Raw genomic sequence first — 23,476 nt, 5'->3', positions numbered from 1 at the left:
AGAATAGATTCAGGAACACTTGCTCATCCAGAATGGCTGAGGAGATGGCCTGGGGCAGTGGAAGCTGACAGGTTGAGGGCCTGAGGAGGATACAGGTTTACAGCTCATCTGGGACCCTTCTGGGTCCCCTGGTTTGTGAGGACAGGGATCAGCTAAGCCCACTACCTGGAGGTGCTAAAAAGGCACCCTGCAGAGCAGCCTGCTTATTGAGGTCTGGGCCTCCTGAGACAAGGAGAGTCAGACTGGGCACAGAGACAGGTCAGGAAGATAAATGGAGAAAGAAAAGGGGGAGAGAGAACAAGGGAGGGAGGAGAATTGGGGGGGGGTATAAGTAGGGTGGATGAGAAGACAGGCCCACGGGAGACCCAGGGCTGTGCTGAGAGGTAAGTGACCAGAGCTCTCCTGCCACAGGAACCAAGGGGAGGAAACAACTCAGGACCTCCCCTTGGATCTCTCCTGACACTTTAGCAAGCCACTGATGAGAAGCAGTCCTGCACTGTGCCACTAAGCTGTGGAGTCCTCAAGGACACCTCCCTGGGGCCTGGACCGGGCAGAGCCACCCGGCAACAGTGCCTGCCTGGAGGCCCAGGGAGGAACAGGAAGCTGGTGGGGGAAGGAAGAGAACACCTTAGAGTGGGCACAGGGAAGCATGGGGCCTGGAGTCAGAAGGTCGGAGTTCAAGTCCTGGGGCTATTTACAGTGCAACCAGCCACGGAACTGCAGCAAGTCTCATCTGGAAAACAGTGGCTCCAATGCCCATGTCAAGGCCCCTGAGGACTAAATGAGACAATTGGGGTGGAAATGCTTTCTGGTGAGCTCTGCGAGCCTCCTCAGTGACTGAGATTGCCAGTAGGGGAGCAGTCAGGAGATTCAGGGAGAGATGGCAGGGAGCAGTTATCTACGCACGTGGAGATTTATTGTTAATATTTGTGTGCTTGTGTGGCCTGCCTCATTCCACAAAGGATCTGAGTTGGCTGAGAAGGAAAAATCACTGACAGACCAACTGCAGGGCAGATGGGTGGGCACAGGAATGAAGACAGAGGCAACAAGAGGGCAAGAGAGCTCCAGGGAAAGAATGTCATTCATTCAGACGTTTGAATCAACATTTACTTACTAAGCATCTACCAGGTGTGGTTTCGGGTGACTTTACCCAGGGACAACAGCACGGCAAACGTGAGTTCATCCCTCTCCCTTCCACACACACTCGCAGGAGCCTCTTTCGTGCACCGGGTGCCACATTCCAAAAGATGGATCGTTCCCAACGAAACCCAAAGAAGAGAGAGAGACGCAGAAGGAACAGTGCTGGTCCTTGGGCGGGTCTCCATCTGGGCATCCCACAGCCTGCCGGGAGCCAAGGCTGTTCTGAGTCACCTCTCTGCACAGGGTGGGACATGGCAGGGCTGGGGGAGAGGGGGGAGGGGAGGGGCCACTTGGCTCTCTAGGAGGCACTCAGCACAGACTGGAGCCAGAGGTCTCTGTGCCTCCTGAACTTGACTTAGTGGACTTTGAACTAAGAAGTCTCTCTCTCTTTTTCTGTTTTCCTTTTGCTCCTTTTCAAGATAAAGAGATGATGCCCTCTGTATTTCCCAACAAAGCCAGTAGCAGCCTCTCACCTGGATCTTTAAAACATGAAATGAAACAGAAGACTCAAGAAGGAGGCGTGGCAGAGGCAATGTGTGGTCACCAAGCCCCATTCCTTTTCCTCCTGCACACACAGCTAGATGAAATTTCCCACACAAAAAACATAAAAACTCCTCCCCTGGAGAATGATGGAGCCCCTAGCCGGAAGGCCCTGGGTCTCTCAATAACTGTGTGGAACAAAGTGCCCTGCCCCTACTACCACCACCACTAATCATTCGGAGTATGAGACGGATGAACAATAATCTTAATTTGTTAAACTACAGGAGGAATGCAGGGTACACCGCTCAGCTTAAGTTAACTTTGGACTCACTTTTAGCTCTCCTAAAAGGCTTTGCTCATAAAGGATGGAATGCCTTGGATGCCCACACTCAACCTTCTACTATCAGAATTCTCCCCAACTTTCAAGGCCCAGTTCCAATGCCACTTTCTCCAGGATGTCTCCTGTGTCTCCTCCCCTCTCACAGAACTTACTGCTCCTGACCCAAAGCACCAAGAGCTAGCAACATCAGACTGTCAGTTTCCTCAGGAGTAAAAAGTGGATAAATTCTCTTCTTGTGCTCTACCCTACACCCTCCCCTATGGTGGGCCCCTAGTCCAGTAGGGCCAGTAAAAGTTTGCTGCATGGGAGGCAGATGGGTGGTCAGGAAATGATCCGATTCAGCTCTATCCCAGCCCTAAATGCCCCCCCCTCAGCCCGTTTCAGGTCCACACAGAGGATGCATATTTAAGGAAAATACAGGGCTGGACAAAAGTAGGTTTACAGTTGTGAGTATGTGAAACACAACTGTAATAAGTACAAGAGTTTAATCTTGTATTTATTATTATTATTAACCTACTTTTGCCCACCCCCATATATGATGGTGGGTGGGAGTGAGGGGGGGTGGGGGAAGACTAGTGCTTTCCCACATTGGGCCTTAATTTCCTTCTCTGAGATTATTTCTGCCCCAGTCTGGATTTCCAACCAATATTGTCCTCTAGATCTGTGTAGGTTGGGTAGCCAAGGAGACTGGAAGTCACAAAGGAGTTCAAAACAAGATGAATCCTCTCCAACCCCAGTTGAAAGATACCTCCTGTGGGTCCCAGCTGAGTCAGTCTCTTTGTCCCACACCCTTGAAAGCCTCTCCCTCTGCCCAACCCCCCTTCCTCTCCCCCCTGCCCCACCCCCAACAAGCACTTGGCGCCTCTGCCCTTGGGCAGGGAGAACTCATCTTTGTGCAGCTCTGGAAACCCTGGACAGCTGCTGCACCGCAGAAAAGTGGAGACGTTGGGAAAGCCGGCTCTCTGGCCCCCTCCTTCAGAGGATATCTGTCAGCCCTCCCCCCTCCTTTTGGAATAGAGATGAGAATGGAGAGAACAGCTTAAGTAAAGCCCCCCCTCCCTTCACCTTATCTTGCTACACTGGGCTCAGGGCCCCCAGCCCCCTCCCTGGATACTGCTGTGTTCACTCCCTCTCCCCACACCTGGCACCAGAGGCCGTTATTGTTTTATTAAGGGTCAGACTTCTGAAGAACATTAACTCCACTTGTCCTTGGGCAACGCAACACACTTTTGGAGCAGTTCAAAACACGTGGTTGATTTGTTCACTCACATACCAGGTATTGTGCCATGTGCTGGGGACACAGTGATTGATGCACTGAACTTAATTCTTGCCCTCAAAAAGCTCCCAGTCTGGTGATGAGGGTGGAGCAGTAAGTAGAAAATAATACACCACAATGTTTTTTTTTAAATCTTCACCCTAGGATATGTTTTCCATTGTTTTTTTCAGAGAGAGTGGAAGGGGGAAGGATAGAGAGATAGAAATATCAATGTAAGAGAGACACATCAAATGGTAGCCTCCCACTGGAGAGCTGACAGGGGCCGGGCATTGAGCCTGCAACTGAGGCAGTGCCGTGCCCTTGGCTGGAATTGAACCCAGGACCCTTCAGTCCACTGGCCGACACTCTAACCACTGAGCCAAACCAGCTAAGGCCACAATAAGTTCTTCTAAAGTGCCAGGTGTTGTAGGAGCCCAGGGGAGAGAATCTAACCCCCCAGCTTGAGAGGTAGGGGTCAGAGGGAAGGAAAGGCTTCCTGGAGGAGGTGACGCCTGTGTGGTGGCAAACCAGTTAGAAAGGGGGGAAAGGGGGCAATCAGTTTCACGAACCACAGAATCATTGGTTCTGAGGCTCATCAAAGGGTTGACTGGACTCCTAGAATTTTTCTGAACAACTATTTACCGTGCCAGATGCCATGCTGGGTAAAAAGGCCTCAGACATAGGAAGGCACTCACAGCCCTGGCACCCAGGACTCCCCAGCCTCCGCAGAATCAGTTCCCTTTAGGAATTCTCCCTCCCCACCTTCAGCCACCTCTAGACCTTGTCACTCCCTGTCCCAGGGCTGCAGGGCAAGCCCAGGCTGCTCTTTAAACGTCAAGTCCCGCCTGGGCTTAAAGAGCCGGATGCGAGAGGGATGGAGCAGCGACCAGTGTAGAGGAGGGGCGGGGAGCTCTGCTTCTGTCGCCAGAGCCGTGGACCTACCACAGGGACTGCGGAGCCTCGGCACCTACCCCGCGCGGGTGAGCCGTGAGGGCGACAGCAGAGCCACCCGGCAGCCCGCGCGCTCGCGGTCAGCACGATCTTCCCCGGCCCGTGGGTCAGCGCAGGGCACGCCTGTTAGCGCGGGGTCGGGCCGCTCGGAGCTGGGGCTCCGGGTTAGCACAGGGTCACCCCTTTTAGCCGTAGGTCGGCCCGATTTGGAACAAGAGCGTCCTGGGTTACAGAGTCGGCTCCCGAAGGAGGGTCAGACCCGGCGGGGCGGGATGAGGTCACCTGAGTTGGCGCCGAGGAGCTCCAGGTACTTTGGGGCCAGCAGCGCCCCCAGGTGGCTGGGCCCTGCGAGCGCTCGGGATCCGGTCCGGAAGCTTCAGGAGCCTCGCTCCCGTTCACGCTCCCGATGGGGAGCCGCGAGGACTCGGATCCCAGGGCGCGGCCGTCCGGGTTTTCTTTTCACGCAGGTTTGGGGCTCTTTCTGTTCATAAGATGTAATTTGGTGCGTGAGCGCATCACAGACGTAGGCGGGGAGGAGACAAGTCCCCAGGAAACTCCAGCGCCAGCTCCAGGGGAAGCGAAGCCTGCGCCCGGCCCTTCCCCTCGGCCCTCCCCACTCCCCTGGGTCCCCGTCTGCAAACACCCACTCTGCGAGCTGCGGTTCGTCCCTCCTCCCCCCAGCTTTGGAAACTTTCTGATACAAAAAATCTTTCTCCACAAAATCTTAAATTCTCAGTTTGTACTCAGACGGCGACAGAGGGAGAGGAGGCAGAGTTGCCGCCTCTTCCCCACTCGGTTTGGGGTCTGTTCTCCCCACACCACGACCACCACCCATACAGGTTGGAGTTTCCCAGCTGCTACGACATGCCCCGCCTCTCTCACCTCCCCCGCTTCTCACCTCCCCCGAGCACTCAGCTGCTCCCAAGGGCTTCCCAGAAAGGGGAGGATGGGCCTGGGTGAACAGAAACTGGAGTAAAAAGGAACCGGGGTAGCGGCTCCCTTTCACATTTCTGGCCAGATGCCTCCCCCATGCCACCCTATCCCAGTGCCCACATGCAGACACAATGGGCAGCAGGAGAGCTCAGCAGGCTGCCAGGTGGCAACTCACCTTCAGGCTCACCCACATTCCCCATCCTTCATTCAGGACCCAGGGACCATGGAGACTTGGCCAACCCTCTATGGCCCTGCCCAGGGACAAAAAATCCCAGAGTCTGGGGTGGAAGGCCCTTGGGTCCAGAAAGGAAGGAGCCATGCCACCCCAGCACCAGAAGCACTGAGGCAGCCACCTGGGTTGTGTCTCTGGAGTCCCAGCACAACCTGTGACAGGCAGGCCAGCACTGTCTTATCCTGCACCCTTGCTACATAGGAAGCTGAGGAAGGAGTGAGAACTCTTCAGCAGTCTAGAGGAGAAAGCTGGGAGAAGTCACTGACCCCAGACCTGGAAGGCAGGTCCAGGCTAACATATTCCAGCTCCATTTCTCAGACAGAGAAACTGAGGCTCACTGATGGTGGAAAGTAACTAGCCCGAAGTCTCAGAGAGCCAGCAACCTGGCTAGATTCAGGAATCCTCCCCCCTTCTCTGCCTCCAGTATTAGATAATTCATCATCTTCAGTGTAAGTGCTAAAATGAAAACCAAGGAAGGGGGAAGAGGCATCAAAGCTCTTGTACCTTCCAGAGGTAAGTATAATTCAGAAAATTCCAGGCTGCACACATGCACACCACACACACACTGACCTACACCCCCCCCCCCAATCCCTTGGCCAGCACATCCAAATGCAGGAAGGAATGGCTACAGCCAGGACGGTCTTGGGCCCAGATAGCCAGGATTTTCTTCATTTATCCCCCACTATCTGGAAGTTCTAGAGTCAAAAGGGGCATGGGAAGCAAGGCCTGCAGTAGCCAGGTGAGCGGACTGGCTAACAGATTTGCCAACAACAGACTCTTAGAAGCAGGAGGGAGGGTATTACTCCCTGAGACAACTGAAGGGAAAAAGGCAATCTACTCTCAAACTCTGACCATTCCCCGACCAATTCCTGGCTGGTGCCCAACCTTCTTCGTGGCCTGGGGCTGGGGGAAGGATTCAGCCGTCTTCCTCTGCCCAGGAACCCAGAGTAGGATGGAGCACAAGATGCTATTGCTCACCCACAGTCCTCCAGACAGCAGGCCGGACTGTCGACGGCTGCCAGCGCCTCAGCCACCTAAAGGCAACCTATTTCATGTCTCAGTTTATCCAGATAATCGTCTGCTCTTTCACACCTTGATCAACTTTCCTCCTGTCCTTCCACTGGGAAGGAAGGATGACTCAGAAGCATCCACAGCCCAGGCAACACTAGATATTTCCCTAGAGTACAAGGAGCGATGCTAGGTTTCTATTTCCCTCAAAATATCTATCAAATGCTTTAATGATCAGTGCTGGTATGTAGAGCCTAAAGGCTCTAACTTTCCATCTGCACCCTGCTGGTCAACTTTGGACAAACGGCACCCTCACTCCTCCACACCTGTTTCCCCATCTATTCAATGTCAGCCTTGGAACCTTGCAAGCTCTAGTGGAAGAGAGGGTGCTTGCAGCACCTGTCAGAAGAGCAGGTCAGAGTCCAGGTAACAGAGCCTCTTGGCCACTCTGGCATAACCTAGGTCCATCCTGAACCCAAGGCAGGCGAAAGGGGCTGGACACCAGCAGGGAAGGGAGGAAACGGGAGCTATGGGAGGAGGCCAGCCTGTTCCACTGCTGGCCAAGTCACTGTGCCCCTCAGTGACTTCACTGGGTGCTCTGAGTTCCCAGTTTTGTCTGCAGTTGGGAAGAAAGTATGGAGAAGGTGGGCAGGTCCCAGTCTTTGCTAGAAGAATAAGGGAAGAGGCTCAGAAATCAGGCCTCCTCCCCACCCCTGCAGAGACCCATTTGTAATGCTTTAACCCCAGTCTTCCACACCCACAGCCCTTCAGCCTCTGCCCCAGCCAACTCAAGAAGAGGGGACCACGTTCTGGAATTCACACTGATACAGTCACAAATATACATGTTGGCACACAGTCACTCACAAGTATTTACCCCCAAGCACAGTCACCCACACATACTGACACATGCTGGTCCCCTCTCACACACAAACATAATCACTGCTGCAGACCCTCAAATATCCAAGAAGCACATACACACTTATGGACTGTGATACCTGGAACCATCATCATAAAGTGGAAATCTACCACCATTCACCCTTAAAACATCAAACTTTTTTTTTTTAACCTCAAATAGGGTGATAATCACTTGTTTTGCCTTTGCTTCGGTTCACAAATACCAGAGTTAGACTGCTTACAATGACACTAGGCAGAGGTTCACTGCTTGTACCTCCAATACAATACCCAGCACATAGTAGGTGCTCCATAAATATTTGTGGATAGAAGGAAGGAGCCAGAGAGGAACGAGCTCTCCAGGACTAATGGCAAATTAACTCACATATGTTTGATTCTCACTAGGTAATTCCTCAGACGCGAAAACTGTTCTTGGACACAGACAGCCCTAACACTAGCCTCACACTCCTCAGACGATCAACACTGAAACCAAGGGACCAAAGTGCCAGGTGCAGATGAGAGGCCAGAGTTACTGCCTGGGGTGGGCATCAGAACCTGGAAGTGGCCTCGTTCACCATCGGCCCTCCTATTGCTATAGGGAAGACCCATGGGTTTGCAAAAGGACACTCCCCGGAATGGTCCTCCATCTTCCAGCCAGCCTGGGCCTCCACAAAAGGTGACCGGCTGGGGGGTGGGGGGTGGGCATGGGGATGTGGACACAAAACCAGCCCACCAGCGCTTCCAGCCCCGAGATCCAACTCCTCGTTGGGAGAGTCCCGGTCGGTGGATCCACTCCTCTGCTCTGCAGCCAAACCTCTGTGGTCTGAACCTGGCCTCTTGGGCTCCAAAGCAGAAAGTGGAGCCGTTGGTCTTCAAGCTCCTCCAAGCTGCTGCCACCTGGGTCTGAGGCTAATTTAAGCGATAACCTTACCAGCTGCCCTCTTTGACTGGGGTGACTCGGGGTGAGCGGAAATAGCTCAAAAAGATTGGGACATTTGCGTGGAACTCGCCATTGAGACTCCAACCCACAGCGCGCAATAGAAGAGGCAGCCCGGAGGGAAAGCGAGGATGGGGGGGACAGTGGTCTCCCCAAACCCAGCCAGGACCTGGCACATCTGCATCTGAATGGGAGGGGGCATCTAAGCGAGCCCTAAGGCACCGACACCTGCTGGGGGAAAGGGGAGGAAAGCGCGGCCCTTCTATAAGCGGCCGCACGAATTAATTTGCACAATAAGCCCCACTCCTGCACCCTCAGCGACCCCCCACCTGGTATGCACACACGGACACACGCACACTCTGGCAGTGTGAACTCAAATCATTTGAAATACACTTTTCAGGGCCGCGGTGATTTTTATGGATCAAAGAGACTTATTTAAGTATTTTGTTCCCCCCAATAATTCTTCCTTTTCAGTCTTGAGATCCGTGCAACCGCAATTCCAAAGATACTTCTAGCTGCCTAGACAGACATGCCCCGAAGGCGAGACCAGCGTGAGGCGATTTTCCAACTTCGGGGAAATGAGCACCAAGGCCCCAGCTCCCCACTGCAAAGCGCGCTGTGCCCTCGTAGTGGCAGCTCCGCGCACCTAGCTAGCCGCCCGCGCGTGTCGGGGCCGAGGCGCACCGGTCCCGGGCCGCGCACGTCGCGAAAGCTGGACTGGGCTGGGCTGGGCTGGGGGGGCGGGGAGGCGGGATCGGTCATGACCGAGAGAGCCCGTCGACCACCTCCAAGAGGATGAAAGTGCCGTGAGGAGGCTGGCGTGCCATGAGGAGGACACCCCACTCAGACCCCTGCTGCACCGAGAAAGGCAAAAGCGCGGACTGCGAGCGACTTTCCGCTGAGTCCGCGTGGAGCGAAACGAGGGCGCTCGGCAGAGACCCAGAACTCAGAGCTGGGAGCCCAGCGAGCGTCGGAAACAACCCCGCGGGTATCGGCGCCCAGTCCATCCCCTGGGCGCAGACACCAGAGAGGCCCCCCTCCTTCCTCCCGCAGCCGTCTGAAGCCTCCGGACCTCTGCAGCGGCCGCAGCCTCCAGCCGCACCGCTCGCTCGGCTACGAAAGGAGGCGGTGCCCGCTCCGCCCCGCGCCGCGCCCACTCGCTGGCGGAAAAATTCATTCCCGAAACCAGAACTGGGAACCTCTGTCCCCCTTTCAGCTTTCTATGTTGATACGTATCTCTGCCGACCTTAAAGAATAGAATAATTCCGCTCCAAAACTCCAATTAACATTTGCTTTGCTCTCAAATGCCCCGATAGACAAAAAGCTTAGGAGGCTTAATTATCCTGCACGACCTCTGCCCACCTTCAGTTCTCTTTCACCGTTTCTCCAGAAACCTCAGAGCGCCAGCCCCCAGGGCACACGTGAGCTGGGTCTCATCGTTTTGGATGGTCCTCCTGGACGCATCTCCAGGTCCCAGCACACCACCCTTTGAAACAATGTATCCGAATCATTTAGGCGCAAACCCAAGCTCTGCTCGCTTCTCTTTGGCAGGATGCGCGAGGTTTGAATTAAATTCCCAGTCGGGTCCGTAAAGACCCTACGCTAGCTCCCTCCTCCCATCGCCCCCCAAACTCGAAATCCGATGAGGCACGCTCCACACTCGAAACCTTTTCTCCCTTTCTCTCCGCAAGGTCCCTCGTTTAAACAGCGTCGGCGCCTTTATTCGCCTGACCCGATGCGGAGGAAAACCGGACCCATCGGTCATTGTCTGGTCCGCGACCGCTCCCACCCCCGCCGCAATCAGTGTCACAAAACGCCCCTTTCAACAGATTCCAAACCCTCTTCACCCGGGCTCACCGAGCCTTCAACTTCATTAAGTGCGCGCTGCGGCGGCGCTGGAGGAGGCGAAGTTTAAATAAACCCGAGAGGAGAGGGAGGAGGGGTGGGCCTGGGGAGGGTTGCTCGTTGAACGGGAGAGAGTGAAGTGTTTTTGAAAAGGGGAAAAAAAGTCATCAGGGGGAAAGCGCTTTGTAACCACGAAGACGCGCCTGCTGTGGCGAGAACAAATTGGATGTGGAGGGGAAGTGTCCGCCCCCACCTCAACTCCCGCTCCTGGGTGGTCCGGGGTGCCCTGGAGAAAGGGAGATGGGGAAGAATCGGCCGAGAAAAGAATGAACCGCTTTAATTGGGCTGCAAGAGAGAAGTGGGGAGAAGCTCACCGGTGTGCCTCGATCACCCAAACCAAATATCCTTCAATAAAATAAAATAACTGCCCTGAGCCGTAGCTGAAAGAATATCAAAGTTGGAGAATCGAGGCTGTTCCTCAGCCACAGAAAGTAAATCTGCAAGACGGGGGGAAATTCTGCCCGGAAAAGACCCGCCCTCCCCCTCCTTGTGGCCTGGGGCCTCCCGGCGCCGGATGAAAAGGAATGAAATTGAACGAAATTGAACGAAATGAAGTGAAATTGACCAGTGAAATTCACCAATTTTCTTCCCCTTTAAACTGCCCGCTCTCCGCAGCACTCTGTGAACCCCAAGCCGATTTCTCAGCATTTTTTTCTCACCTTCAGAGATGAAGGTGTGCCCTGGGTATTTTCTTATTATTGTCACCGATTGTTGGGGCTTACGGGGGGGGGGGGGGCGAGCAGAGGCCCAGCTATCTACACCCAGACAGCGGTGGAACCCCCAGGAGCCGCTGGAGATGGGATGGCCTATTTCTCCTCCCCCGCGCCCCAAGTCTGGCCTAAATAAACTACCTTACACTGAACACCCACCGTGTACACCCACAGGGTGGGAGGGAGCCACCTAGGAGCCCCTCTGTTCTGGGGGGGGGGAGCCTGAGGACTCTACCAGAGAAGCCTGCACCTTCCCCTTGCACCTTGCCCCAGTCCAGGTCCCAGCTGGGCCCTTGCACAGCTTCTAATTAACAGTTTCCCGGCCCACACAACCCAAAGGGGTCCCAAATTCAAAGCCCCCTCCTTCTCCCCTGCCTTCAGCACAACGGTCTCTCGGCAATTTTTTCTAATGTTTTTTCAAGGCCAGTTGGGCATCGGTGGCTTCTTTCCGGACCCCAGTACTCAGCCATAATTATATCTGGCCTATATTTGGCCTTCTTGTCATTCTGGGAAACTCGGAGTATGTCTGAGTCATGGGTCTGAGGTCCCAAGCTCCCCAGAAACCTCGGAAAGGGTGTGTCTGACTCTTCCCCAATCCTTGCATTTCTACCTTTTCCTGATATGGCCAGACCCTCTGACATACACATAAACGCCAAGCAATACATTCAGATAAATTCACACACACTTTCCCAAAGACGAACTGAGGAAACCTGAAGGATTTGCCGCTTCGCTTGGAAGTAGCAGCTGTGGAAGTATCTCGCCCATCCATCATCATATATGAATTCTGGCTGACTTGATTTTCTCTCTTCTAGAGAGGAAAAAAACCAATTGATAAAACTTTTACTTGAAGCTCCAACCTAATACCTGGGAGTGGCATGCTCATGGTAAATGAGACCATGTCAGCCACAAAGTGCTTCACTACAGGCAAACACACGGTCATGTTCAACCTTCCTCAAGTGAAAAGAAATGAAATCAAACTCAGCATTGGAAATCAACCACGCAGCCAGCCAGAGGCCACAATCCAGGTATCAACGGACATTCCCTCTTTTTACCATTGAATCTAACCTTACTTCTCTTGGACTGTTTGATAAGATCATGGGAAGGTGGCCCACCGCATTCATTTTCCCTCCACTTCTCAGTCTCTCAACAAGATGGAGGAGAGGGCACCTCAGCTCTGGCGAGGGGCTGCACTGACCATGTGCACCTGGAACACGGCCTCTCCTCCACTGGGGAAGGGGCTGAGAGACCTACCAGTCCCAAGCACTTCCTCAGTCCTGCGCAGTCTTCCCACCCTGATCCTGACCCTCTTCTTAAAGAGCACTATCCTCGTTCTCCTTCTTTCCTACTGTTTTTAACCCCTGGGAATCTGGTTAGAGAGACCTGTACGGCTTCTCCCGCTCCCGCCCCTCTCAAGTTCTCTACATCTATCTCCTTCCTTCTCTGTCACTTGTCTCCCAACCCTCTCCCTCTGCCTGTGTCTATTTTCTGTGAAGGCTGAACTCCCTCTTTTGCACCTCCATATATCACTCCTTCTCCATTACCTCAGTTGAAGGTAGAGAGAAAAGAACTACAATGTAACCGTCTGTTTCACCCAAAGCATCTCCTCTAACCCAACATGCTTTGCAAGTCTGGCTACCTGGAGTCTCAGGCGGCGGCAGTGAGCTGGAGGCTCAAACGGCTTATGGAAGACACTACCCAGCCCAATGGCTTTGCACTCAAGCAATAGGTTCCGGCTTTGATCATGGGTCAAGGGTTGGGGAGGTTTTCCCTAACAGAGTGTGACCACACCAACTCTCTACCACATAGCACACCTCTAATCCCCTCAGACTGGAAAAGAGAGGGGTTTCATAGTCCCCAGTTCAAGCCTTTTACTCTAGTTGTTCTGTGGATCAATGAAGGCTCTACAGTAGCATCAGAAACCTCTCTCCTTTTAGGGACACAGAAATAAGACAGCAACAGAGAATCACAGAGACACAACGTTCACGGACACACATATAAATTTGAACACAGATATCCTGAAATACAATTCACCACTCCCCGAAAAAAGGGACAAGGCACAGATATTGACAACCCAGACAGACAAACACAAATCACAAGCTCCATAAAAAGCCCCTGCACATAGAACGCAGAAAATGCATCAAGAGACACACTCAAACTGTACTTAATGGGTAGTGTCCACGAGTACTGGGCACCCAGGTCTGCCCAGCCCATGCTAATGTCTGAACTTGAAGGAGGACACTCCCCAGGTGCATCTGAAACAAAACCTCTCTGTGGAACCCCAGGCAGAAACCTTCCTGGACCAGAGCGAAAATGAAAGTACTGGAGGGGTCACAGGCCTCCCAGAGACCTGGCCCATGAACAGCAAAGGCCAAGGCCATGACCGTAAGTTCCTCCATGCCCAGTGAGCCCAAATCCTCACCTGCCTGCCCGTGCTGCCCAGGGCCCTTCCTCAGTCCACCTCTACCCGGAAGCTGAATGTTCTCCCCCAGAGAGCCCGGACTAGGTAAAAAGGGGCGTGCAGGCAAGCTGGTGACCGCTGGAGTTCACATACATTTATTCAATTGACACCAATGGGGAGTGAGGGGAGACAGATTTTTCTTTTCTTCCACACAAACCATCAGAAGATTTCACAGTCTCCCCACAGTGGAGAAGTCTAAATCAATGCACACCCAGTGGACAGAGAACGCAGATAGCAGCCGGCTGTACAGATATTTACACATAATTACAGGACCCCCTGCCACAGGATGTGCCCTCACCCACCCGCCCCCACCTCTCCAGTCCCTGACCCAGACCCTCCTCTCCCACCCCAAACTCATTGCCTTTAGCTACAATAAATATCCCAGGGCCTGGGACAGAGCAGACCGCTGACAGGGCGGCTGGCCTTGTTGGCGGGACCCAGCGGCCCATGGGAAAGGGGAAAGTTCCTTCAAAGGCACCCCACCACAAAAGGGGAAGGATGTTCCCCACTGGAGTGGGATCCAGGGTTTCTGCAGGGATTGAGGAGACCCCTCGCTTCACCTCTCCGTTCAGCTTCACCTGTGTAGACACAGCTTTAGGCTTCAGAGGGAACAAACTTCCTTGGAGAACAGCAAGGGAGAAAGTTGAATTTTTCTTTTAAGCACGAAGCAGATAATAGATGTCTTTAAATTATAATATTGGACAAGCAGGGCCTCAAAGTCGGGGAAGGAGCGAAGGAAACAGAGAGGAAGACCTCTCTGCGCAGTTGGTGTTTCTGGCGGGATCCGCAGGGCCTGGGAGGGCATCGGGGGAAAGCATTCTTCCGGGGCTGCCAGAGGCGCAGAGGCTGGAAAAAAGCGAAGACTCCCCCCCGTTCCCCTCTTACTGCTCAAACTGCAGTGGGATCAAGGCTTGCGACCTCGTCGCGCAGACCCGGGCCTCCCTGAGCGATGCGGCCCGCTTCGTCCCAACTACCGCCGAGATTCTGAGCGTGGAGCCAAGTCACGCGCGCCGGCCCAAGGTCTGGAGACTCTTCATAAATAGACTCCCTGAGTTCCGCTGGGACCGCAGGAGCTCCCGGGAGAGGCTGAGGAGTGCGGGCTTAAACCGCCCTGAGCCCGACGCGGTCAGAAGTGGCAGCCACTGAGACCGGCAACTTTGCCCGCAAACGGGGGCCCTGAGGACAGGAGGGCGTCCCCGGGGTGCGAGAGGCGGATGTGGCCGGCCACTGGAGCCAGGGCCGGGGCAGTCAGCATGGCCAAGACTTGGGCTTGACCCCCAGGACCCGCCGCCGCCGCGAACGGCGACCCCGGCGAGCCTTCGCCTCCGCCCGGGGGTGCTGCCCCACCGCCACCGTGGCCCATGATGTGGTCTATAGAGAACGAAGGCCTCTGCCCGGCCCCGGCGCCCCCGCCGCCCGCACCACCGCCCGTGTCTGTCTTGAGGCCCTGGCGCAGGAGCGCGGTAGACAAACCCACCGCGGTGCCGGCTGCTGGAGGGCTCAGTGACGCGGGGTAGAAGGCCTTGGCGCAGCCCAGCTCTGCGCCCAGGAAGGCGGGCAGGCCTGCGGGGCCCGAGCCCGGCCCCGACCCTGTGCCTGGCGCAGGCGCAGGGGCCGGAGCCGAGGCCGCGCCCGCGAACACGGAGGCCGTCGGAGGTCCCGGTGGAGGCGCGGCGGCACGGCCAGGGGGCACCGACAGCTGGCAAGGCGCGGCGGCGGCGGCGGCGGCGAAAGCGAAGGCGTGCGGGTGTGGATGCGGATGCGGGGCCGGGCCCGGAGGGTGGGCGCCGTAGGCAGGGAGCGCCAACCCATAGCCGTAGCCATAGGCGCCGTAAGCGGCGAAGCCCGGCAGGAAGGCGCCGGGGTCCCCCGCGGCCGCGGCCCCGCCACGCAACAGCAGCTCCGGGTGAGGGTGCGTGTGTGGATGCGGCGGCGGTAGGGGCTGCCGCTTGAAGCGCTTTCGGCGCCGCAAGAAGCTGCCGTTGTCGAACATGTCGGCCGACTCCGGGTCCAGCGTCCAGTAGTTGCCTTTGCCGGGGTTGCCCGGCTCGCGAGGGATTTTGACGAAGCAGTCGTTAAGTGAGAGGTTGTGGCGAATGCTGTTCTGCCAGGCGGGGAACTTCTCCCGGTAGTAAGGGAAGCGACCGCTGATGAACTCGCAGATCTCACTCAGCGTCAGGCGCTTCTTGGGGCTCTGCAGGATGGCCATGGTGATGAGCGCGATGTACGAATACGGCGGCTTCACCAGCGGGCTCCGCGTCGCCGCGCCCCCCGACGGCGGTCCCGGCCCGGGCCCCGCCGCGCCCCGGGCTGCTGCGGCGCCTGGCCCGGGGCTTCCCGCTGAGGCCGCCGCCCCCCGGGGCGCTAGAGCGCGGGGCTCGCCGTCAGAACAGCCGCCCGACTCCTCTTCCTCAGCTGCGTCCGCCTCGGTTTCCTCCGAGGGAGGCTCGGGGCCGTGAGGGAGCATGTCCCGGGGGACTCGGGGCCCGGAGCGGGCAAGGAGCTCGCCCCCACCGCTGCTACCGCCGCCGCCGCCCACCACGTCTATGTCCGCGTCCGCCTCGGATAGCGCAGCCGGAGAGCTCTCGGAGGACATGATCTCGCAGCAGCAGCTGCCCAGGGTCATGGTGCCGCCGCCGCCACCGCCGTGCTCCGGCTCCGCTCCGGCCGCGGCTCCGGCTCCGCTGCGCTGCCTCTGGGGCGAGTGTGTTTTGCGCGCGGGCGGGGAGGGGCGGGGGACTGAGGCGGGCAGGGAGGGGTGTCCCCCAGCTCCGCAGCGCCCCCTCGTGGTCTAACTCGGCGGCTCTCACCTCTCGGGGAGCACCCGACTGGCGGCTCTCTCCGCTGCCCCGGGAGCCCGAGCCGGGGCCTGCACCCGGAAGGAGCTGAGGCGTCCTCTTACCCTGACCAGTCTCGGCCCCCGGTCCACCCGGGATGGGGGGGCCGAGGAATTCGTCCCTCCCGCTTAGAGGCTGCCCCGGGCGGAAGAGCGCGAGCCCGGGGCGGAGCTCCGGGAGCGGGGTGGGGCGGGGCGGGAGGGGGCGGGCGGAGTGGCTCCGCTGAGCGGCCCGGCGGGAACAAACAGACGCGGCGGCGGGAGCTCGGCTCCGGCTCCGGCTGCGGCTCCGGCGTGAGGCGGGTCCTCCTCTTCCGCGCAGACCCGCCAGTCCTCCGTCCCCTTGAGCCGCTGCCTTCAGTGCGCTTAGCCCCTGGATATTAAGGTCCACTCGGGCGCCAGCCAGAGCCAGAAGAAGTAGCGACAGCCCCCAACTATCATCTCTCCCTACGGCAGAGCCGGGACCACCGAGGGCGAAGCGCAGTTGGAGCGCGATCGGGAGGCTGAGACGCCAGGACGGACGCCGCGGGAGCGGGCCCGCCGGAGCCCGAGCGGCTTCCGGCCCGAGGGAAGACGCACTCGAGCAATCGCGGGGAGTAAACTTGGAGCTCTCAGCCTCGGATCTCGGAGAGGTGAGAGATTACGACTGCTCACCCTCTCTCTCCCACAAGGCTGGGACCCCCCGACACCCCGCTTGCCGCGCCGCTGGACTCCGGACGCGGGAGTGTACGCGGGCCCCGGGGAGTGTGCCGGCGGCCTGTCGCTCCCTCCCCTAAGCTGCTGCGCGGCGCGCGCATTCCAGGAGCGCGGTCCGGGCCTTCGCTCCGAGTTTGCCTGTACTCCGACCTTTTCTGTCTCAGTATCCATTAGTCTCGGACTCTGTGATTCTGTGTCTTTCTCGTCCTTGTCTCCGTTTCCTGTGGAAACCCTGCATTTGCCTGGATGTCTGTTTGTGGGTCTGGAAATCCCTCGCTCAGTTTCCCTCTTTCTCCCAACCCCAGTCGCACTGAATAGCTGCCCCCCCCACCCAACTTTCTGGCTGGACTTATAGGTTTTACAGACAGGCAGCAGGACTCCCACGGAGACCTTCCTCAGCGAACCCTGACCACAGCCCTGGGCCAGCGTTGCTTTCATCTCAGAATCCTGTGCACACAGGTTGGTTCTGTGCCCTTTTTCTCGCCAGCTGGGTTCCTGTCCACCTCAGTAGGCCTGTCTCTCCCCCTGGTCTCCCTCCAGGAACCCCGCAAAGAGTAGCACCAGCTCAGATTGCGCCCATATCAACCTCCGAGGGGTGAAAGAGGAGATGGGCACTGGAGGTGAGCAAGAACTGAGCGTACCGACAGGCTGCTGCCGCGACAGCGCCGCGCAGTGGCCAAAGCTCGGACTCTCGAGCCCTGAAATCCAGCTGAGCTCCACAGTCGTGCTATATGACAGTCAGCAGGTCACTTCCTCTTCCCAGCCTCAGTTTCCCTTCTTTGTATAGTAATTAAGAACAGGAAGCCTGGAGTCAGGTTTCTGGAGTCCCAATCCTGTACTTACCAGCTCTGTCATTTTGTGTGTTTCATAACTTTGTGCCTCTGTTTCTTCCTCTGTAAAATTGAGATTAAAAACACCTTGGTAGTGACTAATATGCAAAAATAACCAAATTATTCTGGGCTACTTTTGAGGAGGGTGTTGAAGATTCTTGGGGAGAAAGAAGGGAGTTGGAAATGGTGTAGTCCCCCACTTCATCTCAAGCCCCTGGTCCAGCCACCTGACCACTGCCATCTCCAGTCACTGTGCTGAATCAGGTGCCTTGTAGATAAGCACTGAGAAGAGAGTGGGAGGGAATTTGCAGCCCCTGCAGGCTATATCTCAGCAGAGCCCATGTGAGGGTGGATGAATTCTCCCTTTCATCTAACAGCAGCCTCCAGTAAATGGAATAATCTAGTGTAAATCTAACTTTTGAATTCCACAGGTAGGGCAACAGAGGCCCCAGTGGGGACAGGACTCCCCTAGGCTTCTCCAATGGGACAGACTAGGGTGGGGTGCAACTCTTGTCACAGAATCTTCATGATTGAGTTCTCAGTCCTCCTGAGCCAAAAGAGGGTGGAAGGCAGGTCTGGCTGCTCATATCCTGTGAGAGCAACTCCTCTGGGCTCCTCTATAGGACCTCAGACAAAGGGGATCCACCTAGTGTGCTAGGCCTGCATAAATACTGTTCTTGGGGAAAAGAGAAGAGGTCCAGTCCTTAAGCCATGGGCAGGAAATTTCACAGGGAATAGTGGCCTTGGAATCAGGAATTCCTAGGTGATAGGCCTTTGAGGGGGGGAGGCTTAGGAGAGAAGTTTCTTCCATGAGTCCAGAACTCACATACCTAGGGTTGCTAGATTTAGCAAATTAATTCTCTCTGGCACCCCTACACATACTCCCAGCTTGCTTGATCTCTCTCACTTCACACTGTACGCTGTCTACCCCACACCAGCTCCAGCCCTGCTCAGCTAGTATCTAAGTAAATGGAGAGAAGAAAAAGACTAGCACCATCCTATTTCATCTCACCTTCTATATATCTTCATTTCTGAAATGCCAAATGTAAATAAGTAGCTTCCTTCCTTGCCAGAGCACTCCTGGTCCCCCAGGCTCTGGCCCCCTACCCAGCTTCAGGAAAGGCTGGCTGAGGCATTTGCTGCCCAGATATCCTGGTTCTAATGCTTCAGGCAGAGTTCTACAGAGCAGCTGCAGCTGCTGGCCCCTGCCTCAGCCTGGCCCTGTTCCTCAAGACTGCTGCTGAGACTCAGACTGGGAAAGGGAATGCAGGCCCCTGCCCCCACCCCAGCCCGTGTTCTGCAAAGTGGGAGTAGTACCTGATCTTAGGGAATCACCCAGACCCTTTCTCCTACTGTTGTGACTTGCCAGGCTTTTGAAGGCCCTCCTCCCACCCCAGTTGGTTTGGACCCAGGTGTCTGGACTCCCAGCCCAGACGTGATATGTTTATCCAAATGATTGCTTAGCCCCTGACCAGGCTCCTCTCTTGCCTGAGGAAGGGGTTTCTGGGAGCTTCTCAGCCCTCCCGAGGGCCTATTTGCATTGAAACTGGGGGCTGGGAGAAGGGCAACGGGGGACTCGAGATTCCTTTCGTTTCTGCCCTTCTCCCTCGGCTCCAGCCTTTCCCGCCTCTGCGACCCTGTGTGAGTGTCACTCTCCGCCTCGAAAACCTGGCACTTTTCCAGAAGCTTGGGCTCCAGCACCCAGGCCTGCAGCCCCCAAGAAGCAGGAGGCGACAGGCTCTGCGGGCCTTGGTCACAACACGTGGTACCCAGCGTCTGTCTTCTTCTGTCTGCCTCACTATTTAGCCGCCTCCTCTTGAGCCACCCAGAAACGATTGGGAGGAAGCATGGGGGAGGGGGATGTCCTTTCGGAAGTTTCCTACTCCAAAATGTTCGGACAACCCAGAGAAGTTGTTGCGTGTTTATGGAGATGTGTTGCTCTCAGTGGCGCCTCTCCCCGCGCGGCTCCTGCCTTCCCTTCCTGAGGTCCACGCAAACACGCTCTTCGAGCTGGGGCGGGGGGCGGGGGGGGCGAGAGCTTTCAAATGATTATGGGCATATAACTAAGTAAAGCGAAACTGGCGAGGAGTGGCGCTGAGCTCGTTAGAGGCGGGTGGCTGCTCCCACCCGTTGCCCGCAGTCTTCCCGGGGTCCGCCCCTCGGTGTGGCCCGTCGGCACAGCGCGGCCTGCGCGGGGCCAGGGCGCACACCGCCCGCACGCTTCTCTCATTTTATTCACAAACCAGACGAGCCTTGGGGAAAGTGGCAGGACTCACGCTGCCGCCGCTCTCTTCCCGCCCCTCCTTAGGCGGTGGGGCGCCCTGCACACAGGAGCGGGACCCCGGATCAGTTCAGGGAGCGGCGCGGGCACAACACTAACGGGCCCTCCGGCGTATGCGCCTTCACCGCCAAAGCCCACCTGCCCGCTCCCAGGCGCCGGCTCAGGGGTCGGGCACTTCCGAGGCACCCCCCACACACACCTGTGTACCCTGCACTCCTAGAAAGAAATATCTGTCCTTCCATTATGCAGGACCACGGCCCTACCTACCCGGCGACTACGTGGTGGGTGAGGGTGAGGTTGAGGGTGAGGGTTAGGGTTAGGGTTAGGGTTAGGGTTAGGGCTAGGGCTCGCTTGAGCATCCTACCGCCCGAGGACAGCACGGCGGTTGAGACCAGGGTGAGCTGCGAGGCCTATCGACTCTCGTTCGTGGGAAGAGGGCTGCAAGCTCAGGAGATGGTGAAAACAGCGCGGCTCCCAATCCTCCCGACCTGGGGGCCCGCTTCGAGCGACCACAGTAGGGCAGGTTCCACATGCTTGAGAGACCTGCAAGGGAGGCGGGGACGCTTCCAGGTGTCGGAGCTGGAGCCTCAGGTCTAGTGCCCCTGATGTCAAAGTGCATCCGGGGTTTCCGGATCAGAGGGTCTGTTTCTCTGCCCACGGGTGTGTTGTTGGTGTGCCCCTCGGGGCAGCAGTGGCTCTAAGTGCCCGAGTACTTCCCTGAGCACCCGGCGCCTGCCTGAGTCCGTCCGTCCGTGTTTCCCCCCACCCCACCCCCCGAACGCACGATCTGTGCCTGGGACTGCCCTGGAGAGCTTCCCTTTAACCCCAGGGCTTGAAGCGACGTGACCCGGTTGGGGGACTGCAAACCCGCTCCGAGCCCGCAGCGAGACACCGGCAGGGAAGGACCCGTGAGGGTACAATCCTGGGCAGGTGGTTGGGCCGATGACAGAGGCAGGGGAGAGCGCACGGGGACTGCGCCGCGGACAGCCAGGCCGACTGCAGCGGCGGCCTCCTTCCGACCAAATTACACGCTGCCTATTGGAGCAGCAAACCTCGGCAACCAAGTCCTTCTGGACCCCTGAAGAGGAGCAGGGCAGGAGGGAGAAGGGTACAGAGCTGGCCGAACTTGGCTCCTTATGCAACAAGCGCAAGCGCGCGCTTAGCCTTTCCGATCCCTAAGCAGAGGTGGAACCCATGAGGCTCGTCTGGCCCGGTGCCCGAGGCCTGTGGAGCGGATGCCAAGACCCACCGAGTGGAGCGAGGGACCAGCGGGAGCCCTGGCCTGGCCTCGCGGATGCCGATCACGTATTCCTGGGGAGCAGCGCCCTCTGGAGGAGCCGCGCATCCACGCAGTCGGGATCCGGACGGCGAGGTCTGGGACCAGGCTCCCCCGCCCCACCCCACACCTTTGGCAAAATCATCCAGACACCCATAACTTCCTGAGCCTTCTTTGCGCATGCTTGTTTCCTTTCCCAACCTGTACCTATGCTTCAAAACCCTGCTCAAACCCCGCCTCCTCCGAAGGAAGCCTTCTCCAGAGCCCAACTCATCTTCCCCTGTTCCTGCTCTGAGCTCCTCAGAGCCTAAAGCCTGAACCCTTGACTCCAACGCTCGCACCCGGCACTGCACGGCGGAACTGCTTCCAGCCTTGCCTTTCTCCAGACTGTCGGTCCATCCGCTCCACTCACCCTTTGCATTGCATGCTGGGTATGCTGTTTTTCTTTCCTTCCCCACTCCCAAAAAAATAAGACTGAAGCCATTTATCTTAAAATTGGACTGTAGGTTTTCAAAAATTGTTTCCCATTTGGGGAAATTGAGACCCAGAGAGTGGGCTGACTTGTCCAAGGTCATACAGCAAGTTGGTAGCAGAGGTGGAACTAGATCTCTAGTCACCTTTTCCCCAGACCACACCTCTCCCAAGTCACCTGGATGGGAAGTAGGTGATGTTGGGGAGAGCTCATTATTTGAAAATATATCCTATCGATTTCAGGGAGAGGGAGAGACAGAAACACCAATGATGAGTCACCAATGGGCTGCCTCCTGCACACCCCCGGCTGGGGATGGAGCGGGAAATTCAACCTGGATCTCCTGGACCATAGGTCCACTCAAGGGCCCGAGCCAGGCAGTCGCAGCGGGAGGGGCCGGAGGGGCAGGGGCTCATTTTAAGGGGACTGGTTGGAGGAATTTTGACATAGGAGAGGGGAAATGCAGGAGGATACTTCAGAGGTGGGGATCACTGCTCCAGGACAGGGCGGTAAGGAAGGAAGGGAGACCAAAGCTTCACTGGGAGGTCAGGCTCTTCCTTCCTCCACCCCCAGCCCCAGATCAAGCTACTTTGAAGGGCTCCAAATTTCAGGGGTTGGCCGTGAATGTCTTACATCAACAGGCAGGTCAGCTGGAGACTGGAAACTGTGTCAATTCAGGCAAATACCAGCGTCCCTTCTGCCCTGGGAAGGGAGGGAGGGGCTGAGAAATTTCTGTTGCTCACACACACCAGGAGGGTGCTGCTGAGACCTTAGATCCACTGTAGGAGTCCTTCTGGTGCTCGAAATTATAAAGTTAAGGGAGAAGCTACAGGGTGATTTGCATGTAATTTGCATGAGGCCCCGAGGCCTTCTCAGAAATGCTGCTGCCACTTGGAGGTGAGCCTGGCCCTGGCCTGCAGGTCCAGCCTCACCTCTAAGCCCTGCACTCCGCTCATACCCGATGTGCTGTTTCTCCCCGGTTCACCTCTGAACTCCGGCTCCCTCTCACTCCCGCCTGGCTCACTCCTAACCCTTCTTCCAGGTCAGACGTTAAGCTCTATGTGCTACCTCCCCCTGCACTACCCCACGCTGGCCAGGCTGTGAGGGCCTCCTGCCTCAGTGCTCCCAAAGACTTAACTCACTCTGTTGTCATGATTTGTTTTCCAGTTTGTCACCCTCTGTCCACTGTAAGCTCCTTGAAAACAGTCATTATATTGTTTTCGCCCTCATCTTTCCTCTTCTACAAAATGGGGATAAGAGCTGTACCTACCACATTGAGTTGTGACGATTAAATGAGATAATAGGTAAAAGTACTTAGCCCTGTGCCTGATACTTTGAAAGAGCTCAATAAATACTTATCATCATTATCATCATTATTAACCACTACCTTTTGCCAGGCAGAAAACCTAACACATAGTAGGTATCAATTAATGGTAGGTATGAGACACATGAATGAATGAATGAATGAATGAATGAATGGTGTGACATATTTTTTCCTTGGGTCTGAGACTCCCCAGAAAGCTAGCTTACATCATCAGCAGAAACAGATGAGTTTCTTCATCTGACCTGTGAGAAGTACATCCCCTGTTCCGGACAGTCTGGCTCCAGAATCAGGGCACTTAACTACTGTGCCCTACCTATGATTCCAAGTAGGGGCAATTGCCATTCACAGCAATAATAATCATCACGTTTCTGTACAGCCTTGCCCTGTCTAGGCTCCTGGTCATCTTAGCCTTGGTCAGCCCCAAATGGCGCCATCTGCTACATTAGCTGACATCACAGGTACAGGCCAATCCAGAGGTTCCCAGGCTACCGAGGGCCTTGTCTGCAGCCATGGAGTTTGGCTCC

General features: G+C 56.4%; 1 protein-coding gene and 1 long non-coding RNA gene across 5 annotated transcripts; one reads left to right on the top strand and one right to left on the bottom strand.

The window, feature by feature from the left end:
- Positions 1–13,319: 13,319 nt before the first annotated feature.
- Positions 13,320–15,917, bottom strand: FOXD2 (forkhead box D2). Its single transcript, XM_081145663.1, has one exon. The coding sequence runs from the start codon at positions 15,864–15,866 to the stop codon at positions 14,367–14,369; it is 1,500 nt and encodes a 499-aa protein (XP_081001789.1). The 5' UTR covers positions 15,867–15,917; the 3' UTR covers positions 13,320–14,366.
- Positions 15,918–16,301: 384 nt separating this feature from the next.
- Positions 16,302–22,928, top strand: LOC308560149. 4 transcript variants are annotated; one of them, XR_013999260.1, is made up of 4 exons: positions 16,302–16,708; positions 17,128–17,231; positions 17,313–17,392; positions 19,220–22,928. It is a non-coding gene; the product is annotated as an uncharacterized lncRNA (long non-coding RNA). The 4 variants fall into 4 exon arrangements; XR_013999259.1 differs by lacking the exon at positions 17,128–17,231; XR_013999261.1 differs by having other exon boundaries at positions 17,128–17,392.
- Positions 22,929–23,476: the final 548 nt, after the last annotated feature.

Source organism: Miniopterus schreibersii, assembly GCF_964146895.1.
Source record: "Miniopterus schreibersii genome assembly, chromosome: 8".
Classification (NCBI taxonomy): domain Eukaryota; kingdom Metazoa; phylum Chordata; class Mammalia; order Chiroptera; family Miniopteridae; genus Miniopterus; species Miniopterus schreibersii.
Note: the sequence above shows the minus strand (reverse complement) of the source record. Positions and strands in the feature narration are given on the sequence as shown.